General features: G+C 43.5%; 1 protein-coding gene across 2 annotated transcripts in view; it reads right to left on the bottom strand.

Annotated features, from left to right (window-relative positions):
• mybpc2a (myosin binding protein Ca) overlaps window positions 1-23,308 on the bottom strand; it is a 70,541-nt gene that overhangs the window by 32,256 nt on the left and 14,977 nt on the right. Inside the window, exons 2-7 of one of the 2 annotated variants that reach the window (XM_035399321.1) lie at window positions 17,349-17,384; window positions 16,585-16,623; window positions 16,392-16,403; window positions 16,243-16,263; window positions 15,862-15,882; window positions 93-107 (exon numbers count right to left, since the gene is read on the bottom strand). In XM_035399321.1, the coding sequence (XP_035255212.1) occupies window positions 93-107; window positions 15,862-15,882; window positions 16,243-16,263; window positions 16,392-16,403; window positions 16,585-16,623; window positions 17,349-17,384 (144 nt within the window). The remainder of the gene's footprint in view (window positions 1-92; window positions 108-15,861; window positions 15,883-16,242; window positions 16,264-16,391; window positions 16,404-16,584; window positions 16,624-17,348; window positions 17,385-23,308) is intronic. The other variant, XM_035399322.1, reaches the window with a different exon arrangement.

Here is a 23,308-nt window from a genome sequence, read left to right as displayed (position 1 = left end):
TCCCGTAATTAGTTTTGTCACAGCGACTGTGATATTTTAAATCAGCGTTTTCTGATATTTTCAAATATATGTGAAAAACTGCTGATACTCACCATCGACAGGTCCATCTGAGAGAAAGAAGGAAAGAAGTGAAAGAACATATTAGGCACTATTCCTGCCAGACGCACACTCATCTTCCCCCTGGTGGAAAGTGTGAGGGTACGAACAGGCACACAAACACAAAATCACCATGACGATCCTCCTCCGGTCGTGGGTGTCGACTGATAAAGTGGACCAGCCACTTCAATGCTTGGAGCATTATTATTATTATTATTATTATTATTATTATTATTATTATTATCATTATTATTATTATTATTATTATTATTATTATCATCATTATTATTATTATTGTTGTTGTTGTTGTTGTTGTTGTATTATTATTATTGTTGTTGCTGTTGTTATTATTATTATTATACGTTTTGTAGTTTATAGTTTTACAGTTAGAGTTAACAATATAGGCATAAGGTAAATACGTATTGTACATATGTTTTAGCCACACTGATTGGCCGTTGAACAGTGAATGAAGGCTTACATACTGTCCCGTACAAACCAAACTTCCAAATTCAGCAGAATTCATCGAGGAATTCCTGCTTGGAAAAGTTCACAAAAAACAGCCAGAGGTCCATGAACTGAGGGGATTTGGCTGTTCCACGAATGTTGTCGAAATGATATATAAAAAGACAACAAGCTATGATACAACATACAAAATACCAAATATATACCTGCATCAGGTAATGAATATAAACTACTTCAATGATATATCACCCCGTTCTAGTGGTTAAAATGTATTGTTATAAGATAAGGTAAGGGGTTCAATAAGATATGCTTTATTGAACCCTGTGGGGTAATTTGTCCTCTGCATTTGATCCATCCTTAGTTACCTAGGAGCAGTGGGCAGCCACAGTGCAGTGCCCGGGGACCAACTCCAGTTCTGAGGCAAGTGCCTTGGTCAAGGGCACCTGCAGGAGCACACCTAACATGCATGTCTTTGAGTTGTATGTTTTATAGTTTATATGTTGAATCACCAATATTGTCACATTTCAAAAATATGCCAGCTGGATAGAGTAATTATTGATATATTTTTTGCATTTTACATAATTAAAAAAATGCAATTCTTAGTTTATATGAACCTTTATTCAGCCATTAAAATGTGGGCAATCACGCGAAAGCGAGATTTAAGAACATAAATCAAGACTGAATCCTGAGTTTCCGCAGTCTGAACAGGGTGGGAGTCCGGGCAGTGGGGGAATGAGGTCATGTGACCCGCCACCTCACCACAGTTCCACTCTCAGCAGAGAGTGCTCAGTCTCCGTCTGGTCTGCTGATGGCCCCGGGTGCCATCGGGGGGGGGCATTTGGGGCAGGCGCCGGCAGAGCCCCCCCACTTCATCTGTCTCTCCCTGACAGAAACACTGACTCCTGCTGACAGACGCCAGCGCTGCGTGCAAGACCGGCAGGGTGACCGTGTCTGAGTCAGAGTCAGGGAAGCCCACAAGCACAGACACGTATGTACTCATATACACACACACACATACCCACACACATACACACACATATACACTCAGTCACACACACAAATGCACACGCACACAAACTCACCCACACACACACACACCTACACACACTCACACACACATGCACACATACACACATATGCACACACACACACTTGCACATATTCACACATACACACATACACACTCACTCACACACACACGCACATACCAACACATACACATACACATACACATACACACACACACACGCACACACACACGCACACACACATACACATATTCACACTCACTCACACACACTGCTTGTTTTATCTCTTACTTTGCCCTCTTATCTGGTTCTCTCTGTCTCTCTCTCCCTCCCTATGTCTTCCTCTCTCTCTCTTCCTCCCTCTTTTTCCCTCTCTCTCTACCTCACTTTCTCTCTCTCTGTCTCTCTCTCACTCTCTCTCAGCCTTTCACTCTGGCTGAACAGGAGCGTGGTAACCAGACATTAGCATGCAGTGACAGAGAGAGGCTTCACCAGCTGATCTGAGCGGAAGGCCTGAAGAGTGACTAAGAGGGACCTTCGGTCCCCACGAGTGGGGAAAACATGAAACTTACAGGAACACACACTCACTCGCAGTGCATGCCCCACATACACACATCGTGCATATGCATGTGACATGCCTGTGCATACACACACCCGTCAAGTGCGTACCGTACGGACATGTAGAGCGGCACAAACCTGTGTGTGTAAACACACGGCAGCCCTCATAAGTGCCTCGAAACACACAAAGGCCCATACGTACAGTCACTCATTCATAGATACAGAAACACACAAAGGCCTGTGCATACAGTCATTCATTCATAGATACAGAAACACACAAAGGCCTGTGCATACAGTCATTCATTCATAGATACAGAAACACACAAAGGCCTGTGCGTACAGTCATTCATTCATAGATACAGAAACACACAAAGGTCTGTGTGTGTACAGTCACTCATTCATAGATACAGAAACACACAAAGGCCTGTGCATACAGTCATTCATTCATAGATTCAGAAACACACAAAGGCCTGTGCATACAGTCATTCATTCATAGATACAGAAACACACAAAGGCCTGTGCATACAGTCATTCATTCATAGATACAGAAACACACAAAGGCCTGTGCATACAGTCATTCATTCATAGATACAGAAACACACAAAGGTCTGTGTGTGTACAGTCACTCATTCATAGATACAGAAACACACAAAGGCCTGTGCATACAGTCATTCATTCATAGATACAGAAACATGCAAAGGCCTGTGCATACAGTCATTCATTCATAGATACAGAAACACATGAAGATCCTCGCGTACAGTCATTCGTTCATAGATACATTCATAACTAATGTTCAGACGCATCGCAGAAAACGTTCAGAATCTGTAGGCGCACACTGAAGGAAACGAGCAGCCCTTTGACTGAAATGTCCCCCTCCTTCATGGACAGACTGACAACCACGGCAACCGACCGGACTCCAGACAGATGCAGTAACTGAAACCTGAAACCTGCATATCCCAGTGCAAAAGTGCATGATCTCTGTGCGTGCACATACAATATTGATATAAAAGAGTGTACATACAAGCACATATGCCTTACACACACACACATGCACGCGCGCACACACACACACACACACATACACACATATTTGTTCCCATGCCATCTTAGTGCACTGTGTCTCACCCTTTTTTGCAGGTTTTGTTTCTGATAATGAAATGAAAGTATTTTAACTGAGGGAAAGGAATAATTTGCAAACACAGCATAGATTAACTGTGTACAATACATACAGCAGTAACTCGGGCAAGCACATAGCAAACGCTCACGGACACTAAAGACTCCACGTTGACTTTAGCACTGACTGACTGCCAATGCCTCTGAATCTGAGACATGCGACAAGCTTACTCTTGAATAGGCACAGACATGTGCACTCTGCATGCACACTGAGATGCGCGCGCACACACACACACACACACACACACACACACATACACACACACACACCACCTCTGTACACTGTACATGCCTCCCTTACCTGGCACTTCAGGTTTAGTCTCTAGTAATGAACAGAACGTATGTTGTTGGACTGCAGCACATTAAGACTGCATTAACCTACTTTTTTTAGACACTAATATGGAACGCTCGCATCCGTAGACACACAAACGCACGTGCAGTACCCCGTACGCACACCTGCACTCTCTCATACAGGCGTCTGCATCTCTGGTCCTGCAGAGCCACAAGCTCCGCCCGTTTCTGTTGTCCCCTGACAATCAGAACCCAGATCTGACCCTTCGTAACCAGGCGAAGTGAGGTAACCATGTAATCGACCGCTCCGATTGGTTAATTAAGCACAGGGTAGAAAACTAGAAAGCCTGTGGCTCTCCAGGACCAGGGTTGTAGATGCCGGTGCTAATACTGTGTGTTCATATAGACACATCCACCACTATGCAGCACGCCTCTCTTACCTGGCTGTGCAGGTGTTGAATCTAATAAGGAAAGGGAAAGGGTTTTAAACTGAGATCGCAGAAGCATGCTGTAAAGTATGCATAAATCAATGCACACTCAGGCTAACAGATACCGTACTAATGCTGATTTCATACACAGACTGGCACCAATAGACTCACTTACAGTTATCCAGATGGATAAGCAAACGGTATAATGCACACGCACATGTACACACACACACGCGCGCACACACACACACACTACCTCTGTACACTCCACTTGTCTCTCTTACCTGGAACTGCAGGTTTGATAATGAACAGATAGTATCATTGTAAAGTTGTTCAGTATGAGGATATATATCACAGCGCATTTGCAGGCATATGCACAGAATTCATGTTGCAGGGATGCACATTCGTATTGACGCATACAGCACTTACAATACATAAAGTGCAAATATAAAAAGAAGTAATATTTTAGACAACCTTTATGTATGTTGTCTATTTCCAAAGGCTAATTTACCCATAACCCAATGGGTAAATGCACACCTTCAGGTACATTACCTGCTTTAGTGCAAATAAATCTGCATGATTACAGACACTAAATCTGCGTACTGCGCAGTTCATTTTGACATTATGTCAGACTACGAAACACTATGCGTTTACTGACACACATTCACATTACACAAAAGCACACTCACGCAGGACAGACCGTACGTAAATGTGCATAAAAACATGTTCATATTCAAACAGCACCCCAGTGCGAAGTGTATCATCTCCCTCTTTCTTTCTCTTACCTGGCTCTGCAGGTTTTGTGCCTGATAACAAAAGGTAAAAACAATACAGTATATAAATGTAGGTGTGGAGTTGAGTGTAGCAGCTGCCCTGTATATGCATAAAAGTAAACACACGCACACATGCACACGCACGTACACGCAGATATAAACACACACACGCACGCACACACACATACACATACGGATACAAACACACACACACACACAACACACATGCACACGCACGTACACACAGACATACTGTGAACACACACACGCACGCACAGACACACGCACACACTGATACAAACACACATACACACATGCACACACAGATACAAACACACACACACACACATGCACACACACGTACACACAGGTATAAACACACACATGCACACACACACACAGATACAAACACACACACATGTACGCACAAATAAAAATACACACACATACACACACATATGCATATATACACACGCACGCACACACACGCACACACGGATACACACACACACATGCACACACAGATACAAACACACACACACACACACATGCACACACATGTACACACATATATAAACACACACATGCACACACACACACGTACACACAGATATAAACACACACACGTGCACACACACAAACAACCATACAAACACCTTCTTGATTTCCGACTCATTTATCTTGACAAGGTCTTACCGTCTTCTGTTGGTGGAACTACTGGCACTGAAATATAGGATTGGGATATTGGAACTCATTTTGCTGAACTGACAAACCGTGTACAAAAATACACGCATTCACACAGGAACACTGGCACACACGATCTCTCATACACACCCCCACGTCACAAAACAGCACAGCAATGCAGATATGAACGTACATGTCTTAAAATCAACACATACAAATATCTTAAAGTCAAGTTTGCACGTCAGATTAGATTTTACCCTTTTCTAGAACTGAAAAGTCATTTATGACTTTAGAATTGTGGGTGGTTTAGGAACTGTGTGTAGACTGTAATCATCCACAGTTAAATGTGTAGATAAACACACATGAATCACTTTCTAATCTGCTACACAAATAAAAAAGGCTCCTGTTTCTTGATCTTGCCTTCTGAATCTGTTTCTTTCGCTAGCAAAAGGAACAAGCGAAATGCAGACGTTTTGAAAAATGGAATTGAAATCGCAATGAACGATTCACAGACACATGCCAAAACATAATCACACAGACGCACCCACACACAAACACATACACGCACACAATCAATGTGTAATAGCTGAAATGCTAATGTTTGAAGTGAAATTGCTAAAGCTCCGCTGTGGAGTTACTGCATCCTCTTAGCAGGGAGCGCAAATTAGCATTTCAATGTCAAAATGACACGGCCAGATAGAATAACCATGCAAATTAGCTTATTTGCTAACACTGTGTTCTAATCCATTGTTATTTCCATAACTTAAAGGGGCGGCGCCGTACTAAACTCTGAACGGAAAATTCCTCCGCTCGCTGTAGCCGCCTTCCTGAGACTGAAGGGAGAACGATAAATAAAATGGATATTACGACGCGGTCGTCGTATCAAAAGGCCGTTCTGTAATCACCTGGAAAGGGTTAGTTACGGCCCGTTTAATTTAACGAGGCGTGTAATAGAGCTTGTGTACTCGTGCGCTTGTGCACTCGTGTGCTCGTATACTTGTGTGCTCGTGCGCTCGTGTGCTCGTATACTCGTGTGCTCGTGTGCTCGTGTACGCGTGCACTCACGTGCTGAAACCATGTCCGGATTTTTAATTTTCAAAACTGGTTTGGGATAATTGTTTGTTCTCGGCTATCCGACTTTCTTACTCGTTGGCTCAACTTTAATCAAAACGAATGCATTTCAAACCATATGATACGAAAATAAACATGATATAATTGGCAATCAAATTCAAGCAGACACACAGAGGAAAAAATAAGGAGTTCATTTAACCACAAGGTTAAGGTATATGCTAATACAACTGTAATTTGTCATTATCCCCCCCCCCCCCCAAAAAAAAAACCACTAGAGAATGTAATTATTCATGTAACAATATTTTCAATCTGCAGCACATTCCCAAAAAAATGAGCCATAAAGGCTTTGTAATGCTACAATAAGGTATGATATTGTTATCAATATATATATTAGGCAATCTAAAATGTAATAGTGCATTATAGGTAATTATAAATGGCATAAAGCTGTAATTATATGTGTACATTTTTAAAAACAAATAAGTCACATAACATCTGTCATAAGCAGTGATATGCTGTCATGACTGGATATAACAGGTGTTATATCGTGCTTACGACAGTGTAATGTAGGGTTTGTGGCATATGGCCCTAGCACAGTGTTTACTCTCCTCTCACAGCAGCCTTCTAGAGAATTCCGCTGACATTAACATCATATTTACTCTCCCTGGGGGGTAGCCGGTTCACTACAGATGAGTTTGGCTCGCGAGTTGGAAAACGGAAATGTCTCGCAGCGTGAGTCGCGTAGGTTTGATTTAGGGCACGCTCGGGGAGAGACTGACAGCCCTGTCAGAGTGACCTCGTCCCGTTGGACGCAGAGCGCGGGGGGAAGGCAGGACGGAGGTAAACTGAGACCTGCCGCTGAGACTGCTGGGAAGAGAGGACAGAGCCTGGCACCGGGGCCATCGCTCTGTCTGTCTCCACTTTGTTCCGAATCCCGAGCGTTACAAACGCACGGTACGCACGTACACAGGGAAGAACGCCCCCTCACACACTCCTTCCCTCATACTTCTCTCTCTCTCTTTCACTCTCACTCATACACACACTCTCTCTCTCTCTCTCTCTTTCCCTCATACACACTGTCTTTCCCAGCCCTTATGAAAAAAACATCATGTGAAATTAAAAAATATTCAAACGTGAAAAAAGTGGACACTTTCACAAGTGACTGGCTTTTTTTCACATGCAAATAAAAATTTCCACATGTGAAAACAGAACTTGAAATCACGTGAAATTCCACAATTTTCACATGCGACCGACTTTTTTCAAATGTGAACTACAAGGGACACACTCTCTCTCTCTCTCTTTCTCTCTCTCTCACACACTCGCTCTCTCTTTCTCTCTCTCTCATCTTTCTCTCACTCATGCACACATTTACATATATTAAGTCGTCTCCTCACAGGTACCAGTATGAATTGCATATTCATGAAATCTGCATGCTCTGCCTGACAGGTTCTTACCCTCTTCAGCAAGTGGCACTTCTGATGCTGAAAAGACAGGATTTCAATTTGGTTGGGGGGGGGGTGGGGGGCTGGAGCACGCACTGACACATTCATGCACTCACACACACATACACATGCGCACACACACACATACACGCACACTGACACAATCATGCACTCACACACAGATACACTCCCACCTCCCTAAATATACACGCAAACACAAACAGGCATATGCACAGCTACACAGGTACTGTACAAAATTACCAAGACGCAACAGAGCTGGGTATCGTAAGATGCCACACGATGTAAAAGATGTCCCAATAAAGGGATTTACAATGCAGATCACAACATAGGGGTTAAGATACATCTCATATCACGATACAGGGGTTACGATACATTACATATCCCGATACAGTTGTCCCAATACAACACATAACCCAAAAAACCGAATCAAAAATCATTGATGAAAACATCACTAAGTACAGCAGCGGTTTATTGTGAAGAATCAAAGTGCTGTTGAAACTATACTTAAAGAATCCAGCCAAAAGCAACAAAACATACACTAAAGCCTTTGAACTTCAGTGGGCGCCCGCACATTATGAACAATTATGAATACTTATGAATGCACCGCATTGGTTGTATAACTGCATTTTTCATGGAAATTAATTCCATCAACTATAACGCTATTTGATATGGTAATCAGCATAACAACACGTGAATTTTCAAGAGGTAAACTACGATATATATTCCAGTATTGCTATTTTGAGAACCACCCTAATATACACCTATCCTAAAGTCATACTCAAGTATTCAGGCGCACACAAGGTCTTACCCGCTGCCTCAGGTGGAGTTTCTAACGCTGGAAAGATGACAATGACAAAAATGTACAAAAATACACAAGCCTGACCTGACTCACAGACTCACACTTAGTCAATCATGGAAATACATGCGTTACACAAAAAGCTCTATTCATTGCCTTACAGTACCTTCAGTTTGAGGGTTCTTCTCTATCAATCAAAAAAAATCATGAATTTACAGATTTTTGTATGTAGACATGAAAACATGACTAATTACAATGATTCATGGAGACCAAACACATGTGTCAAACACACATAAATCTGTTCAGCTGGCATAAATCAGCAGCATAGACCTGCTCCCAAAGGTGCTTCAGCTACAAGATCCTCTCGCAGATAATGAATGTGACAGTCCAGGTTATCATAAATGATTTGTAGATGAAATCCGTTTTAGTCAGGCTGTAATTCCGCATATACACTGTCTGAACTAATACAAAACTAAAGTAGCACGTTGATGCAACCATGGACTACATCCACTCAAAACTTTAGCCAGCACCTCACAGTATAACCCAGGCTCTGATGCACAACAAATAAAAAAACACTTTAACACGCTAAATTATAACCAGGATACTAATACTGTACAAAGTGATGAGCATATTTGATAAACGATTTTCTGTTGCTAGGAGTCACAAGGTCTCCAATTTTTTGCGAAAATTGTGCAACAAAGAGAAGGAGGAACCCTGAGGTTCTCTGGCAGAAGCTCAAAAAGCGTCCATTGGAATGGACAAATGGATCAAGAAGCATCCTTCCTGGTATTAATGCATGTTTCTGTTCCACAGAAGAAAATAAACCAACACACGCTTCTCTCCCTGCAGCAAATTGCATGTCTCCACACTGGCCAATCAATCCAAGCCCGTCTGGATCAGTGTCTGGATTGGTAGGAGATCCCTGACCATTAAGTTCTCACTCTCTTTTTTTGACAAAACAGGAACAACAGGATCGCTGCTTTCAAAAGCCAAGATCAACAAATTGAAAAACAGAGCAGCTCGCAGAGTGGAGAAGAGACACAGGATTCAGACACAAAGATAAGCAGAAGGGAAGAACCCGGGATGGCTCAGATACTGGACAGGTCATGGCATCGTGCGCTTTTCAGAAGGCCATCCAAAGAAACAGAGAAGCTTCCAGAAGCAAGCGGTTTGTTTCTCATCGTTGCCGATGATGGGGGTGGAGCGGCGCCTTTACCACGGTGGTCTGTCTCCATCAGGAGAAGTCAAGGCCTCTGTCACCTGTCACCTTGCCAACCAAGAGAGCTGGGACCGCCTTCCGCCAAGCGAGTGGCAGAGATTGGGTGCTTCAGATGACGCACTCTCTCCCGTTACTGAGCACACAGAAACCGTGCCACGTGACGCCATGTCGCTCTCCCTGGTCATGCCTGCTCTGCTGGACCTAACTGCCCCCACGACTGAGGACACTGACACCACCGAGCCCAGAGACAGCGTGCCCGTGGCCCACAAAATGAAGGTCAACGTGGAAGAACGGTCCGGACGTTTCTTAACTCCAGACACTGAACGTTTCAGTCTCTGCTTACTTGCCTCCTGGATGTGACAGCGGCAAGTGATGCCATCATCGAGAATGATGATGATGATGATGATGATGATGACATCCAAGCGGTGCTAAAACAATCCAAAGGCTCCCTCTTCAGCGGCATCCAAGTGTACAACAAGCTGAAGTTAAGGAGAACGTATCCAGAGATGTCAGGAGATGTCGTCATCCAAGAAGGCCCAATTCCAGCTCCTCACAAAATCCTCTCAGACTGCACATGCTTGCTTATTGCATGTAGTTGCAACTTCAGGAACTTCAAGGTCCACTTCTGGCTCAGAAATGTGTGAAAAATTAACTCATCTAATACAAGCAGGTAAAATGAGATAAGCTGGAGTCCTTTAATTCCCTAACTTAGCCTAATCCGATTGCCATCAAGGCAGTATATGCAAATTGGGTTTGATACAATTACACACACGATTGTTGATAAAGACTTAAATGAGGCATATTGAATAGATCTGGAAATGTAATGACTTTAGGCTGGTGTTCCTCTTTAACACATATTTCTACATGTGTAGAACTGAGAGGGCGAGAATGGCATTGCGTTCTGGTCCACTGACGTTTTTTCCAAAGCAGAAGCCATTTTCTCTGGATTTCCTAGCAACTCCAGCCTCACAAGCTTTTGTGGAGAAGGTATTCAGCCTCACAGGTGACCTTACTCAAGGAAAACCTAACAGAGCCAGGGTTCATCTCTAAAGAAATGAAATCCTGAAGCAGTAACTACATACAATAAGCGTGTATGTGTAGTCTGAGAGGAAAGACTTCTAAATTGCACCTAAACTAGCCAAATCCCAACTATTGCTCACAACTACAACTGAGAAGCAGCAACAAGTAAGGTGCTCAGATCAGAAGGTAAATATTATATTTATTCTGTGCTGAATTATAAAAAAAATGAGTGCTAAACAAACAGCATTCAGTTGAATACATTAAAATTTCTGTTTTTTACTGATGTATGAGAAGGTGCACACAAACATTTTGGCAATTTGGCATGTGTCTAACAGCCCAAAAATACAGCACACACATACAATACACACATATAGCCCACATACACAGCACACACATACAGCACACACTTACAGTACACACATACAATACACACATATAGCCCACACACACAGCACACACTTACAGTACACACATACAATACACACATATAGCCCACACACACAGCACACACATACAGCACACACTTACAGTACACACATACAGTACACACATACAGCCCACACATACAGCCCACATATACAGTATACACCTACAGCCCACACATACAGTACACACCTACAGCACACACATACAATACACACATACAGCCCACACATAGAGCACACACACACAGCTCACACATACAGTACACACCTACAGTACACACCTACAGCACACATACAGCCCACACATACAGTACACAAATACAACACACACATACAGTGCTTGTATAGTGTGCGTGTGCATAACTAGACAGAGTGTATAATATTTAGGAGTCCTGATATACATGCAACATTGTACACTAACATCCTATCACACCCCCCCCCATACACACACACATACACACACACATATACATGCACACACACACATATGACACTGACACAGGAGATACCATTGCTGGTCATTTCATGTTCAAACACGCTGTACATAGTGAAATCTTGCCACAAATATTCATTTCCAAGTATTTTCAGATGGCTAACTGCCAGCATTTATACTACAGACACCTCCATAAAAACACACGCGTGCCAAGTCCGAGGAACGTCTCCCACATAGAGAGTCTGACTCGCGCTGCTATACCGATCACAGACGGTCCTCACACTGCACCACAAACAAGCGCCGCATCACGTAGGACGGCGAAGCAAATGTGTGCTGTAACCAATAGGCTGGACATGCTTGCTAAAGACTGGTAACAGGGTCAGACAAGGCATTTCCAACTCCCACAGAAAGGGCCGTTTTTGAAGAGCAGCTAAACACAGAGAGGACTGTGGGAGGACAGGCATAAGACTGGAGAGACGGCGGCAGGTGCTTCATACTGAATTTTAAAACGTGGCAGGACAGGCGAGTCCACAGTTACCCAAAATAGACGTTTCATGCTTTCGGTTCTTACCTCCTTCTGTCGGTTTCTCTTCACAGAAATAATAAATATGATTTTAATATTAACAAACGATCGCAAAATATACGGATTCTACTAGTAGGGAATGTTCACAAGTCACACACACGAACGCACACACACTCACAGACACTACATTGCCACTTCTCTTACCTTCAGTTTGAGGCTGTATTACTTTTGTTCAAAAGAAACGATTGAGGCATTGATGTCAGTACATGTTAATGATATAGCAATGAAAACACACACATACACACGCTCACACACACACGCACACACACTCACGCACATATGCACACACACACACACACACACACATATGCACGCACATAAAAACCAATTCACAAAGATACAGTGAGGTATACATACAGTTACATTTTTACATAAAACGATCACACTAATGCAACATACTACAGTACATACTGCCTATATGAAAAGACAGGAAACTGCATATGCCAGATTTTTTTAATCCTCTCACAGCTGCATTCCAACAACCTGAAAACAGACGTGCATTTGTCCTCTACCAATCTGCCAACGGCCCAGAATGCCCGCCAAAATTCCCCTCCCCTCCAAAACCCTTGAGCGGCCTTTCCAAAATTTGTTGGCATTTCTTTAGGGGAATTATTGCCTAGAAATAGCCACCCCCACGGGGCTCCTTCCTGCCAAACTGGCCCAAGCAGTTTCACTCTGCTCCACCATCACCCTCTTAGACCTGATTGGCTGACCAGAAGCACCATGAATCCACCTGCCTACTCTACACAGGTCCGAGGGCTACTCTGCAGTTAGCCCACCTACCCTCTCCAAGAGGTCCTCCCCTGGCTGCTACTCACAGGAACTTCTTTTCTACAGGGGTACCTCAGGGCTTCATCTTCGGCCCGCTAATCATCAGCCTGAGAGCTCTGACAAGCAGCGCTCAGGAGATTTGAAGACACACTCTCCTCACCCTCTTGATCACTTACGGAACTTCATTATTAATGCTGCAAACCCCAGCGGTGTGGTGGCATCAATATCTCTCAGATTCCCGGGAGGGAGTGTCGGGGGTGGGGGTTGTGGGAATGCTACTTCACATGCTTTTTCTCTCCTATTCAACAATTTACCTGCGCCTTAGAGTTCATATCTGATTTGAGTGCAATCACATCACACCCACCTTCAGAGTAGGTGTAATTGGTTAGAAAACTGGGCTGCATCCCAGAAAGTGGGCGGGCTTTATAATTCTGAACCATACCACTACGTGGGATCAGCTGTTCCTTCAAGCTCCTGATGGATAAGGTCTGGATACGAGCGCTGGAAACTGACTGTACACCAGTACTCCTAACCCGAGACACTTGATTGAAAGTGAACCTGAGAGTTTTGTGAATGTCTTGACAATCCTCTCTCAGAGGAAGTGACCAACACCTGCTTCTCCATGGAGAACACCCAAATAATCCACAGTTGCCCCTCCCATGGGCACCCCCCCCCTCACCCCCCCCAAAATTGCATGGCAGAGGCTTAGCCGCAAACAACCCAGCGCTATTATGAGCTGCCTACCTTCTCTATGGTACGACTGCAGCATCATCAGTACAAAAGCACTTATACACTCTAAGACACTCTGGATGAGAATAGTTGCAATGTATTTGCATTTACCTACTCTGCAAATCCACCCCCAGACAGCAAGCCCACTCCCTGTTTTCCATGTGCTTCCGAATATGAATATCGACTTGGCCAGGCAACTGGGTTTCACGGAAAATCTGTCTGTTGGACTGACGCTTGGTCTCTGCTGAAGAAGACTTTTGCGTATGGTTTAAATGTAATTTAGCTCAAAGGTCATTTGGTTTGAAGGGTTTTCAAATATATTTCTGCTAGACTCTGCTCATGTAAAATTGTCTGATGAACAAGCGTTAGTGAAAGATTGTGATTATGTGATTGCAATTGCCTCGGCGTTCATAAAACAGATTACACACGTGTGTCCTTAAAAGGACGTCCCACGTTAACGTGTGATAACACGTGTACACGCATTTATTCGATTTTCTACACAGATGGTGAATATGACTGCACCCCTCACTAAAAAAAATAGGACAGATCTCAATATTTTCATCAAAACTGGTCTATCTGCATTAAGTTCGCATATATAAGGTCTTAGGCTTATTTCAGTAAGTTTTAAAATATTCCAACAATATGGTTAGTGCAGGTAGTTGATAAGTGTTCATTATAATTCATATCATATTTACTGAATTTTTTAGTAAGGTAAATGGAGTTCAGTATTCATTGATGTAACCTTTTATCTCATTTTATGCACAATACTGTATTGAAGAAAATACAATAAATTATTATTATTATTATTATTATTATTTTACAAAATGACATTAACATTTGGTAACTTCAATGTAGTTTTGATCTGTCATTGTTTATAAAATTTTGAAATATGAATCCTTGACATTAAAAAACATTTACTATGATACAAGTTTAAGTATGTATTCAGTGTTTCAATGTTGGAAATATGACTGGAAATATGAAGCATCCTATTTCCAGTCATACTGCCCAAATAGCAGCATGCAAGCAGGGAAGTTTTATTCATTTTGAAACTATGCATGGTTGAAAAATAAAATTAGCATCCCGGTTCTTGCCCAGGACCTGGGAAAATTGTAAATTCTGCGTAATTCGCCAGGCATTTCAACCAATCACAAAAGGGATTGGTTGGAGAACAGATGCAGCAAATGCGACAGCAAATCCCACAGCTTGCATGAGGAAACTGACTGACGTGTGCAGATCAGTTTCCCATATTTTTTAAGGAAAATATTATCAGTGTGTGCTTCCTTAAGCATACAGTCGACATGCTTCTGTCTCTTTCTCTCTCTCTCTCTCTCTCTCTCTCTCTCTCTCTCTCTCAATTCAATTCAATAAGCTTTATTGGCACGGTAAGGGTACACTTACATTGCCAAAGCACACACTCATGTGACAAACATAACAGACAGGCAATAACAATTTAACTACAATAAACAGAAAAATATGAAATCCAGACCACAGAAATAAAATTCTACATCTAGAAGATAACGTATACAAAATGGCAATGAACTATAATAATAATAGCTATCTCTCTCTCTCTCTCTCTCTCTCTCTCTCTCTCCCTCCCTACACACACACAAGCGCAAAACTATACTCTAAACCAGCATTCCTACAATTGCACATGCATACAGGTATGTCTGTATGCATGAACGTCAATTCTAAAATCACATCCAGCGCCTATCGGAAGTCGAACAACAGTGGAATCACACTGCCTTTCCATCAAATGCTCTTGGAAAAGAAAGTTTAGGGTCCTTTCAGTTTACAAGGCGTGTGACAGCACTCTCGCACGCGTACAAACGCAAGCTTAAAGCATGTCCGCGTGAACGCTTACCATCTTCTGCAGGCGGTTCCCCTGATAATAGAAAGATACGTTCTCAAAAAAATATATATATTTTCAGAGATGCGCATAGAGATTCTGCTATAGATGTGCTTACTCCCTCCCAACACCATGTTATCTGCTCTACGGCCTGTGTCCAATCGATGTTTGTCCTTAACTTTGACTTACAAGTAAGCACAGCTTTTCTTAAACCGGAAATTTCCAAACCCGTGCTTCTGAAGAAAAATTGCTTTTAACTGAGTCAATGTAAAGGACGAAGGGGATGAATAGGTCTCTAAGAGAAGCTACAGGGGCAGCATGCAACCCCCACTGGGCACTCTCAGTCTATTTTCCACAGAAACGTAGTTTCTGTGCCTTGTCAGTGCATGCCCTTACCGTCGTCCTCTGGGGGTTTTTCTGAATGAATGAAGGAAAACAGTGACACACAAACGTTACACACAGACGTAATGCTGGGCCAATCTGGTGATGATCGTGGAGATTGACGGACGGATGGACAGACAGGCGCACTGCAGTCCTTTTCCTACCTTCCACTTTCTCTGAAAAAAATGATAAAAATAAAATGCTTTAACAACAATAGCAAGAAAACTTCATTCAAAAAGTTTTTACGTGTTGATTTTTAATTGATGTCAATAATAATAATAATAATAATAATAATATCCTTCTGAAGTAATTTAAAAAGTGGGTTTTTTTCCTGCTGATGCTGTTGTATACACTTACCAGGAGGTGGCGCTGGAGCTGTTTCTTCTTTCTTGGCCTCTAAAAGAGAGAAAGAGTTCAAATGTTTGTCATTTATCATACAAGTTCATCACAGGGACAGGTTTATGTGTCAGAGTCAAGTACAGCTCTGTCAAGCACACTGTCACAGTCTTATCTGTTAAAACCCCTTTTGCCAGACCACTGGAGGATACAAAGACACACTCATCACACACTCATCCTGCTCATGATGCAGCTCACACATGGAATAAACTTCCTACACATGTAAGAAACTGCAATACATGTCGTTCATTCACAACTTACCTGAAAGTGTGGTTAAATGACAACCAGATGTGTGACCATGTTCTGTAATATCCCAACATATGTGCTGTCTGTTTTATGCATAACGATATTTGTTTTAACGTATTTGTATTATGTCTGAATTTGTATTTTGTATTTGTTGTTTTTAATGTACCTGCCCAGGGACTACAGTTGAAAATGAGCAATGCTGGCTAAACTGGCACATTTACGGAAATGTTTATTAATGCGCACTGTCCCTGTAAGAATAAACTAAATAAAGTAAAGTAAAGATACACTCAGCACACACTCAACACACACTAATCACACACTCATCATACACTCAATCTGCTCATGACACAGATACACTTATCACAGTAATAATAATAATAATAATAATAATAATAATAATAATAATAATAATACATTGTCCTTGTGAAATCATTTAAAAAGAATGCTTCTTTATTGTTGATGCGGTTGTATATACTTACCAGGAGGTGGCGCTGCAGCCTTTCCTTTCTTGGCCGCTAAGAGAGAGAGAGAGAGAGAGGGAGAGAGAGAGAGTTCAAATGTTTATCATTTATCATACGAACTCATCACAGGGACAGGTTTATGTGTCAGAGTGAAGTACAGCTCTATCAGGCACACTGTCACAGCCTTATCTGTTCAAACCCCTGCTGTCAGACCACTGGAGGACACAAAGGCACACTCATCACACACTCAACCTGCTGATGACACAGAACCACTCATCACACACTCATCACACTCAACCCGCTCATGACACAGACACAGTCATCACACACTCAACCTGCTCACGAAACAAAACCACTCATCACACACTCATCACACTCAACCCGCTCATGACACAGACACAGTCATCACACACTCAACCCGCTCATGACACAGACACACTCATCACATACTGATCACACACTGATCACGCACTCAACCTGCTGACGACACAGAACCACTCCACTCACTCATCACACTCAACCCGCTCATGACACAGAACCACTCATCACACACTCATCACACTCAACCCGCTCATGACACATCACACACTCAACCTGCTCGCAAAACAGAACCACTCATCAAACACTCATCACACTCAATCTATTCACAAAATAAAACCACTCATTACACACTCAAAACACTCAACTTGCTCATGACACAGGCTCACTCATCACACACTCATCCAGTACAGTTGCTAAAGTATGACTTCAGGACAGGGGTGATTCAAACTCCAGATAAGCTTGTTGGGTTTGACTGGTGCTTGACTGGTTGTGTGCTAACCAGCAGCACCTTGTTAGCATGTTGCTACACCTCTTCCTGACCTCCAGTGATGGCTCAGAAACAACAGGAACAGGAACAGCAGGCTCAGTAACACAATCACTGTACAAATATGCTTCTGATGTCATCGGGTGGAAGAGATCAAACGCGATGTCATCAAATGTATCCACTACGTTGCAGTTGAAATGTAGCTAGCTAATGAAGTGGCCTTATTCCAATTTGGGTGATGTATCAATCTAATGTAAACAATGGGGATCGATCGAAGCCGGTGATGAGGTCTGAGTGCTTTTATACTGTATATTAGCACTCATGGAATGCGTCTCGGCCAATCACAGCGCACGGTCGAAACTAACTGTTGTATAACAGACATTCATCCAAAAATAAGTGCATTTTTTCAAGCCAGTTGTTTAAAATGAATGGAAATCTTCGTGTTGGACTTTTATTTTTTCCTGGGGAAGATTTCCTTCAGCCGTCAATGAAAACAGAGCAGAAAAAATGTGAAAGTCTTAGTGTTTAATCCAATAAAAATTGACATTGCAACTTTATCTTAAAGCAAACATCACAATTCACCAGACCAGGGATTATCTACCCTGGTCCTGAAGTCCCTTTGTGCATGTTTAATTTCAGTTACTGAAGTATACTTCGCTGTTAATTATTTTTAATTAGACACCTGATGTCAAATGAGCGATGATTTAAAATGCCATCCAACATATTCCTGTTACAAAGAATGAATACTCCCTTTAGATTTTCATCTAAAGATTTCATAAGAAAGTTTTGAAGTCACTTTACATGTCTGAGTCACTAGCATTTGCTTTGTCTTTGATCCTGTAATTTTTCACAAAATTTAGTTTAGTTTCAATACCAGGTGCCTACACTTTCAGCATTAAGAATTTAAATTGGTTTCACCTGAAGGTCCCACAATTAGTCCATTACAGATACGACCTCTTTCAAACTGAATCATTTGCCGTATCTCTTGAAATGAAAATGGCATTTTAATTCTTATTTGTGTACTTATTCAAGTAACCCCCCAAAAAATGTTTTTATAGAGATTAGTTAGCCAAAGTTAGGGGCAGAGTACAATGTAGCAGCCTATGAGTAGAGCCCCCTTCTGAGACGGAGGGCAAACAACAATCCAGATTAAAGGCATGGTCAGCTGACCTATCCTTATTGTGCAGGTCACTCAGGACTGTGGGGTTCAGAGGTCAGACTGTGAGGATCAGAGGTCAGACTGTGGGGTTCAGAGGTCAGACTGTGGGGTTCAGAGGTCAGAGTGTGAGGTTCAGAGGTCAGAATGTGGGGTTCAGAGGTCAGAGTGTGAGGTTCAGAGGTCAGAATGTGGGGTTCAGAGGTCAGACTGTAAGGTTCAGAGGTCAGACTGTGTGGTTCAGAGGTCGAACTGTGGGGTTCAGATGTCAGAATGTGGGGTTCAGAGGTCAGCCTGTGAGGTTCAAAGGTCAAACTGAGGGGTTCAGAGGTCAGACTATGGTGTTCAGAGATCAGACTATGGGGTTCAAAGGTCAGGTTATGGGGTTCAGTGTGGAGCAGCAGTCAGGCCGTGTGCTGAGCAGCCTGCTGACTCTGCATTAAGGGATAACGGATGGGGTGAAACAGGGAGCCCGCTTCCTCCCAGCATCCATCACTCTGAGTTATAAGATACGGCCATTGGCCTTCACCAGCGACTCGCCCTCCGTGACCGGCTCCGCCTCCTGCTTTAATTCTGACATATTGTGCGCCAGGCACCTCTATTTTTGGTAAGGTCTGTCGTCCAGGCGGCCGATCACTTAAGCGGCTTCGGTGGGTTTTTACGAGGCCTGGAAACAGAACAGACAGGGAGGGGAAAACTGGGTGACCAGGCCGCTGCGGGTGGACGGACGTTAGGGGGGATTTCAGGTTGAGCGGACCCCTTTGTTCACCCTTGTTGAGGAGCAGGGGGACTCTCGAGGAGACCAGAAGGCGTGAGAAGTTCGCGGACAGAGTCACGTCCAACTGAAACGCGCAGCAGCGATGGCTTTTGGGAGCAAGGGGTGCGTTGGTGTGAGCTTTTAAAGATGCAGAACCAGTCTGTAGACTCTTTCAGCAGGGGAGAAGGGGGGATTAACATTGCTGCACTTGGAAACTTGACAACTGCAGAGTAAAATGTTCAGTGTTAGTTTAACTCTAACAGTTATACCCACTCTGAAACTTTTGGCTGTGCATGATCTGGGAGATCCTGCAGCCCTGACCAGGAATAAGCAAGTAAAGATAATGGAAGGATGGATGGATGGATCTGGGAGAAGGAGGGGAGAGGGTACTCTGTGTGGCATCACCCCTAGTGACAGTGTTGCCACTCTCAGCCCTGGAGACGAAGGAAGAAGAAAAGGTGAAGGCTTGGAATCTCCATGGAAACCATCTCTCTCTCCTGTTTGAAACCCAGCAGTGGCAGAGCTAAACTGGGGTTGGCCTCTAGCTTAACATTTATACGTGCTTGTTTCTAGGGAACGATGACATGCTGTCCACGATTGTATGAAAGGCCATTTGGCAAGTGACATCAAGCCAGACCAACAAAAACAAGGAAGGTGTGAATTTTACGAGCTCATTGTGTGAGTCTTTCCCACCTTCTCCGGGGCCGTTCAACATTCCAGCACCCTCCCCCCCCCCCCAGCCCCCCTCCCCCATTTCTCGGGTTACGGCCTGTCAGCGCTCTCTCCGGCTCGCCTCGTACGTTGCCCCCTCGCCCCATTCCCAAGCCTCTAACGGCGGCGATAAGTCATTGCGCTAGCGCGGGGCTAACGTTCCGAGTCGCCGCTAATGCGCAATGATGCTCGATCACCGCGGCGCGCGGCTACGCTAACGATCGCCGTGCGTCTTCATTTGCGCGCCTGTCCACGCTCTCCGCGTCCGTTCGCGTCTCGTAATTGGCTTCCCGTCCCCACTGTCCGTATCCGCGTTGATCTTGTCGCTCCCTCTCACCGTCAGATCTGCCTCGTCCGCTGGCTACAGCGCTACGCCCGAGAGGGTTTCAAAGACCGCGGTAAAGGTAGCGCGTTTCCGCGGGGGCGCTAAGCTAGCTTCTCCCGCTACCTTCAGTGAGAGGGTGGGGTTCTGCTGCCGTGTAATGAGAAGCATAGAAGTCCTGTAAAAGTGGAGAAATGGATAGAAACAGGGACCCAGTGGAGAGGAGGAGTGGTGGGAGTGATGTACGGCAAGGAAAGGAGAAAATTAAACAAGCACGAGATGAGAGAGAGAAACTGCTTAGAGACAAGATGGAGAGGGAGAAATTGCTTAGAGAAAAGATGGAGAGGGAGAAATTGCTTAGAGGGAAGATGGAGAGGGAGAAATTGCTTAGAGATAAGATAGTTGGGTATGTATTAATAAATTTGTAAATTGGGATATTCAATGGAGGTTGAAAATATCTAAAAACTCAGAAATCTAGAAAAATATTGTAAAATTTAAAACTTTTACATTTTTTTTTTTTTGAAATCAGAATGCATGTACAATCCCTAGAAACCATTCAGTTTAAATAAATAAAAACCATAAAAAGCAATCAGCACTTCATCTTAGTCATGTGAGTTTCTATTGGCAGCTACAATTTTGGCTCCCGCTCACAAATTTTGTGTTTCATGTCAGCAGGGATTTCATTTTAATAGCCGGACACCCTCCTAATATTTCTCACCTGCAGGTCTCCGTATCTGGTGATTCGGGACACAAAGTTGGTGCACCGGACCATCTTCTTTCCACAGCGCACATAAAGGCTAAATTTCACCGCATGGACTCCTGAAATCTTTCCCGGGAGAACATTTGTGGCTGCACTGGTGTCATTCTCGCTGTCGTTAAACATTGAGGAACCGTCGCAGAGCACAGGCCAATGACAGGACGGAGCATTGAGACGTGAGGCCACGGAAAACGATCAAACACTAGATTCAAGCAAATGAAGCTGATGGACAGAATCAGTTTGGTCATTTTACTTCAGAACGAGGGGCACGGGTGGTAAGACGTCCCAGACAGCAAGCAACGTCGATCAGCAATCAATCAACACAAACGATGAAGGCGTGACTCTGCCAGAGCTGGACTCGGAGTCTGTTTGACGCCGGCGTTTCGGAACATCGGGGAGGACTGGCTCCTGCTCGGGGCATACCGTACGGGCGCGGTGTCTCGGTTGTCACGCTCTCAACAACAGGACAAGGAAACTAACAGAACGAACGGGTAACAGGATCCCCCGAAAGGGCGTCGGCCAGATCCCTGCGGCCGTTCGTCTAGGGAGGCAGGGAATATTTCCCGCGTTCCCTTTCAGGTTTAAGTACGGCGACCTTTCGCCAGTTAATCCCGGTTCTTGGGTAACGGACGCGATGTGCTCGGTTTAATTTAGTCAAACCGTTAAAAAAGCAAAGGCTGCGCACGTCTTAAGAGAACCGTGTGGATTCATGCCACCACGAACAGAGGGACAATCAAAACAGTCTAGGCTGCTCAACAAGACGCCAGCTACGTGGGAAAGGGTCAAGTAATCTGTGCAAGGTGAAACCACGATTGCCATCTGTTCATAGCCGCTGGCACTCAGAATAGTACTGCAACAATGTGTTTCCGCCATTTTAGATGTTTCTTATCGATGCCTGCCAAAGCAGGAAATCCTAAGAGATATCATAGCATTGTTTATTAAACTGACTAGTGATGCTGTACGTGTAGTTATGTTCATTTAAGTGACATAATCAGTTGTGTCTCAGTTTTACCCAAATGGCTTCAAAGTTCACAGTTTTACAATCCATCCTCGGGCCTCTCCAGTGTGTACTCCACTAAACGGTGGTGCAGAGGGTAGCACTGCAACAGCAAGAAGGTCACGGGTTCGAATCCAGCCTTTTTGTGTGGAGTATACAGTGAAATTAGTGAAATTAGTGACAGTGTTTTGGCTCGCTAAACTCAATAAACATGTGCATCATACCCGTCCGTGCCTGTGTGGTTCTGCAGACTTGTTACAGAGACCAATTTTGTTTGGTGGTGTTGAAAAAATAAAGGCATGAAATAATAAATTTGGACCATTTGGCCATTCATTAGCTACCCCGATCTTTCTCGGCCTCAGCCTGCATAATGTTCCATTTACATGAGTTTCACACATTTATAAATGTACAAAATTTTGTATGAAACATTTAGCTAAATGTTTTTTTGTATTTAATTAAAAACATTTAGTTAA

Source organism: Anguilla anguilla, chromosome 17 (genome assembly GCF_013347855.1).
Source record: "Anguilla anguilla isolate fAngAng1 chromosome 17, fAngAng1.pri, whole genome shotgun sequence".
Classification (NCBI taxonomy): domain Eukaryota; kingdom Metazoa; phylum Chordata; class Actinopteri; order Anguilliformes; family Anguillidae; genus Anguilla; species Anguilla anguilla.
The sequence above is the reverse complement of the archived record's forward strand: the minus strand, read 5'-3'. Positions and strand labels throughout refer to the sequence as shown.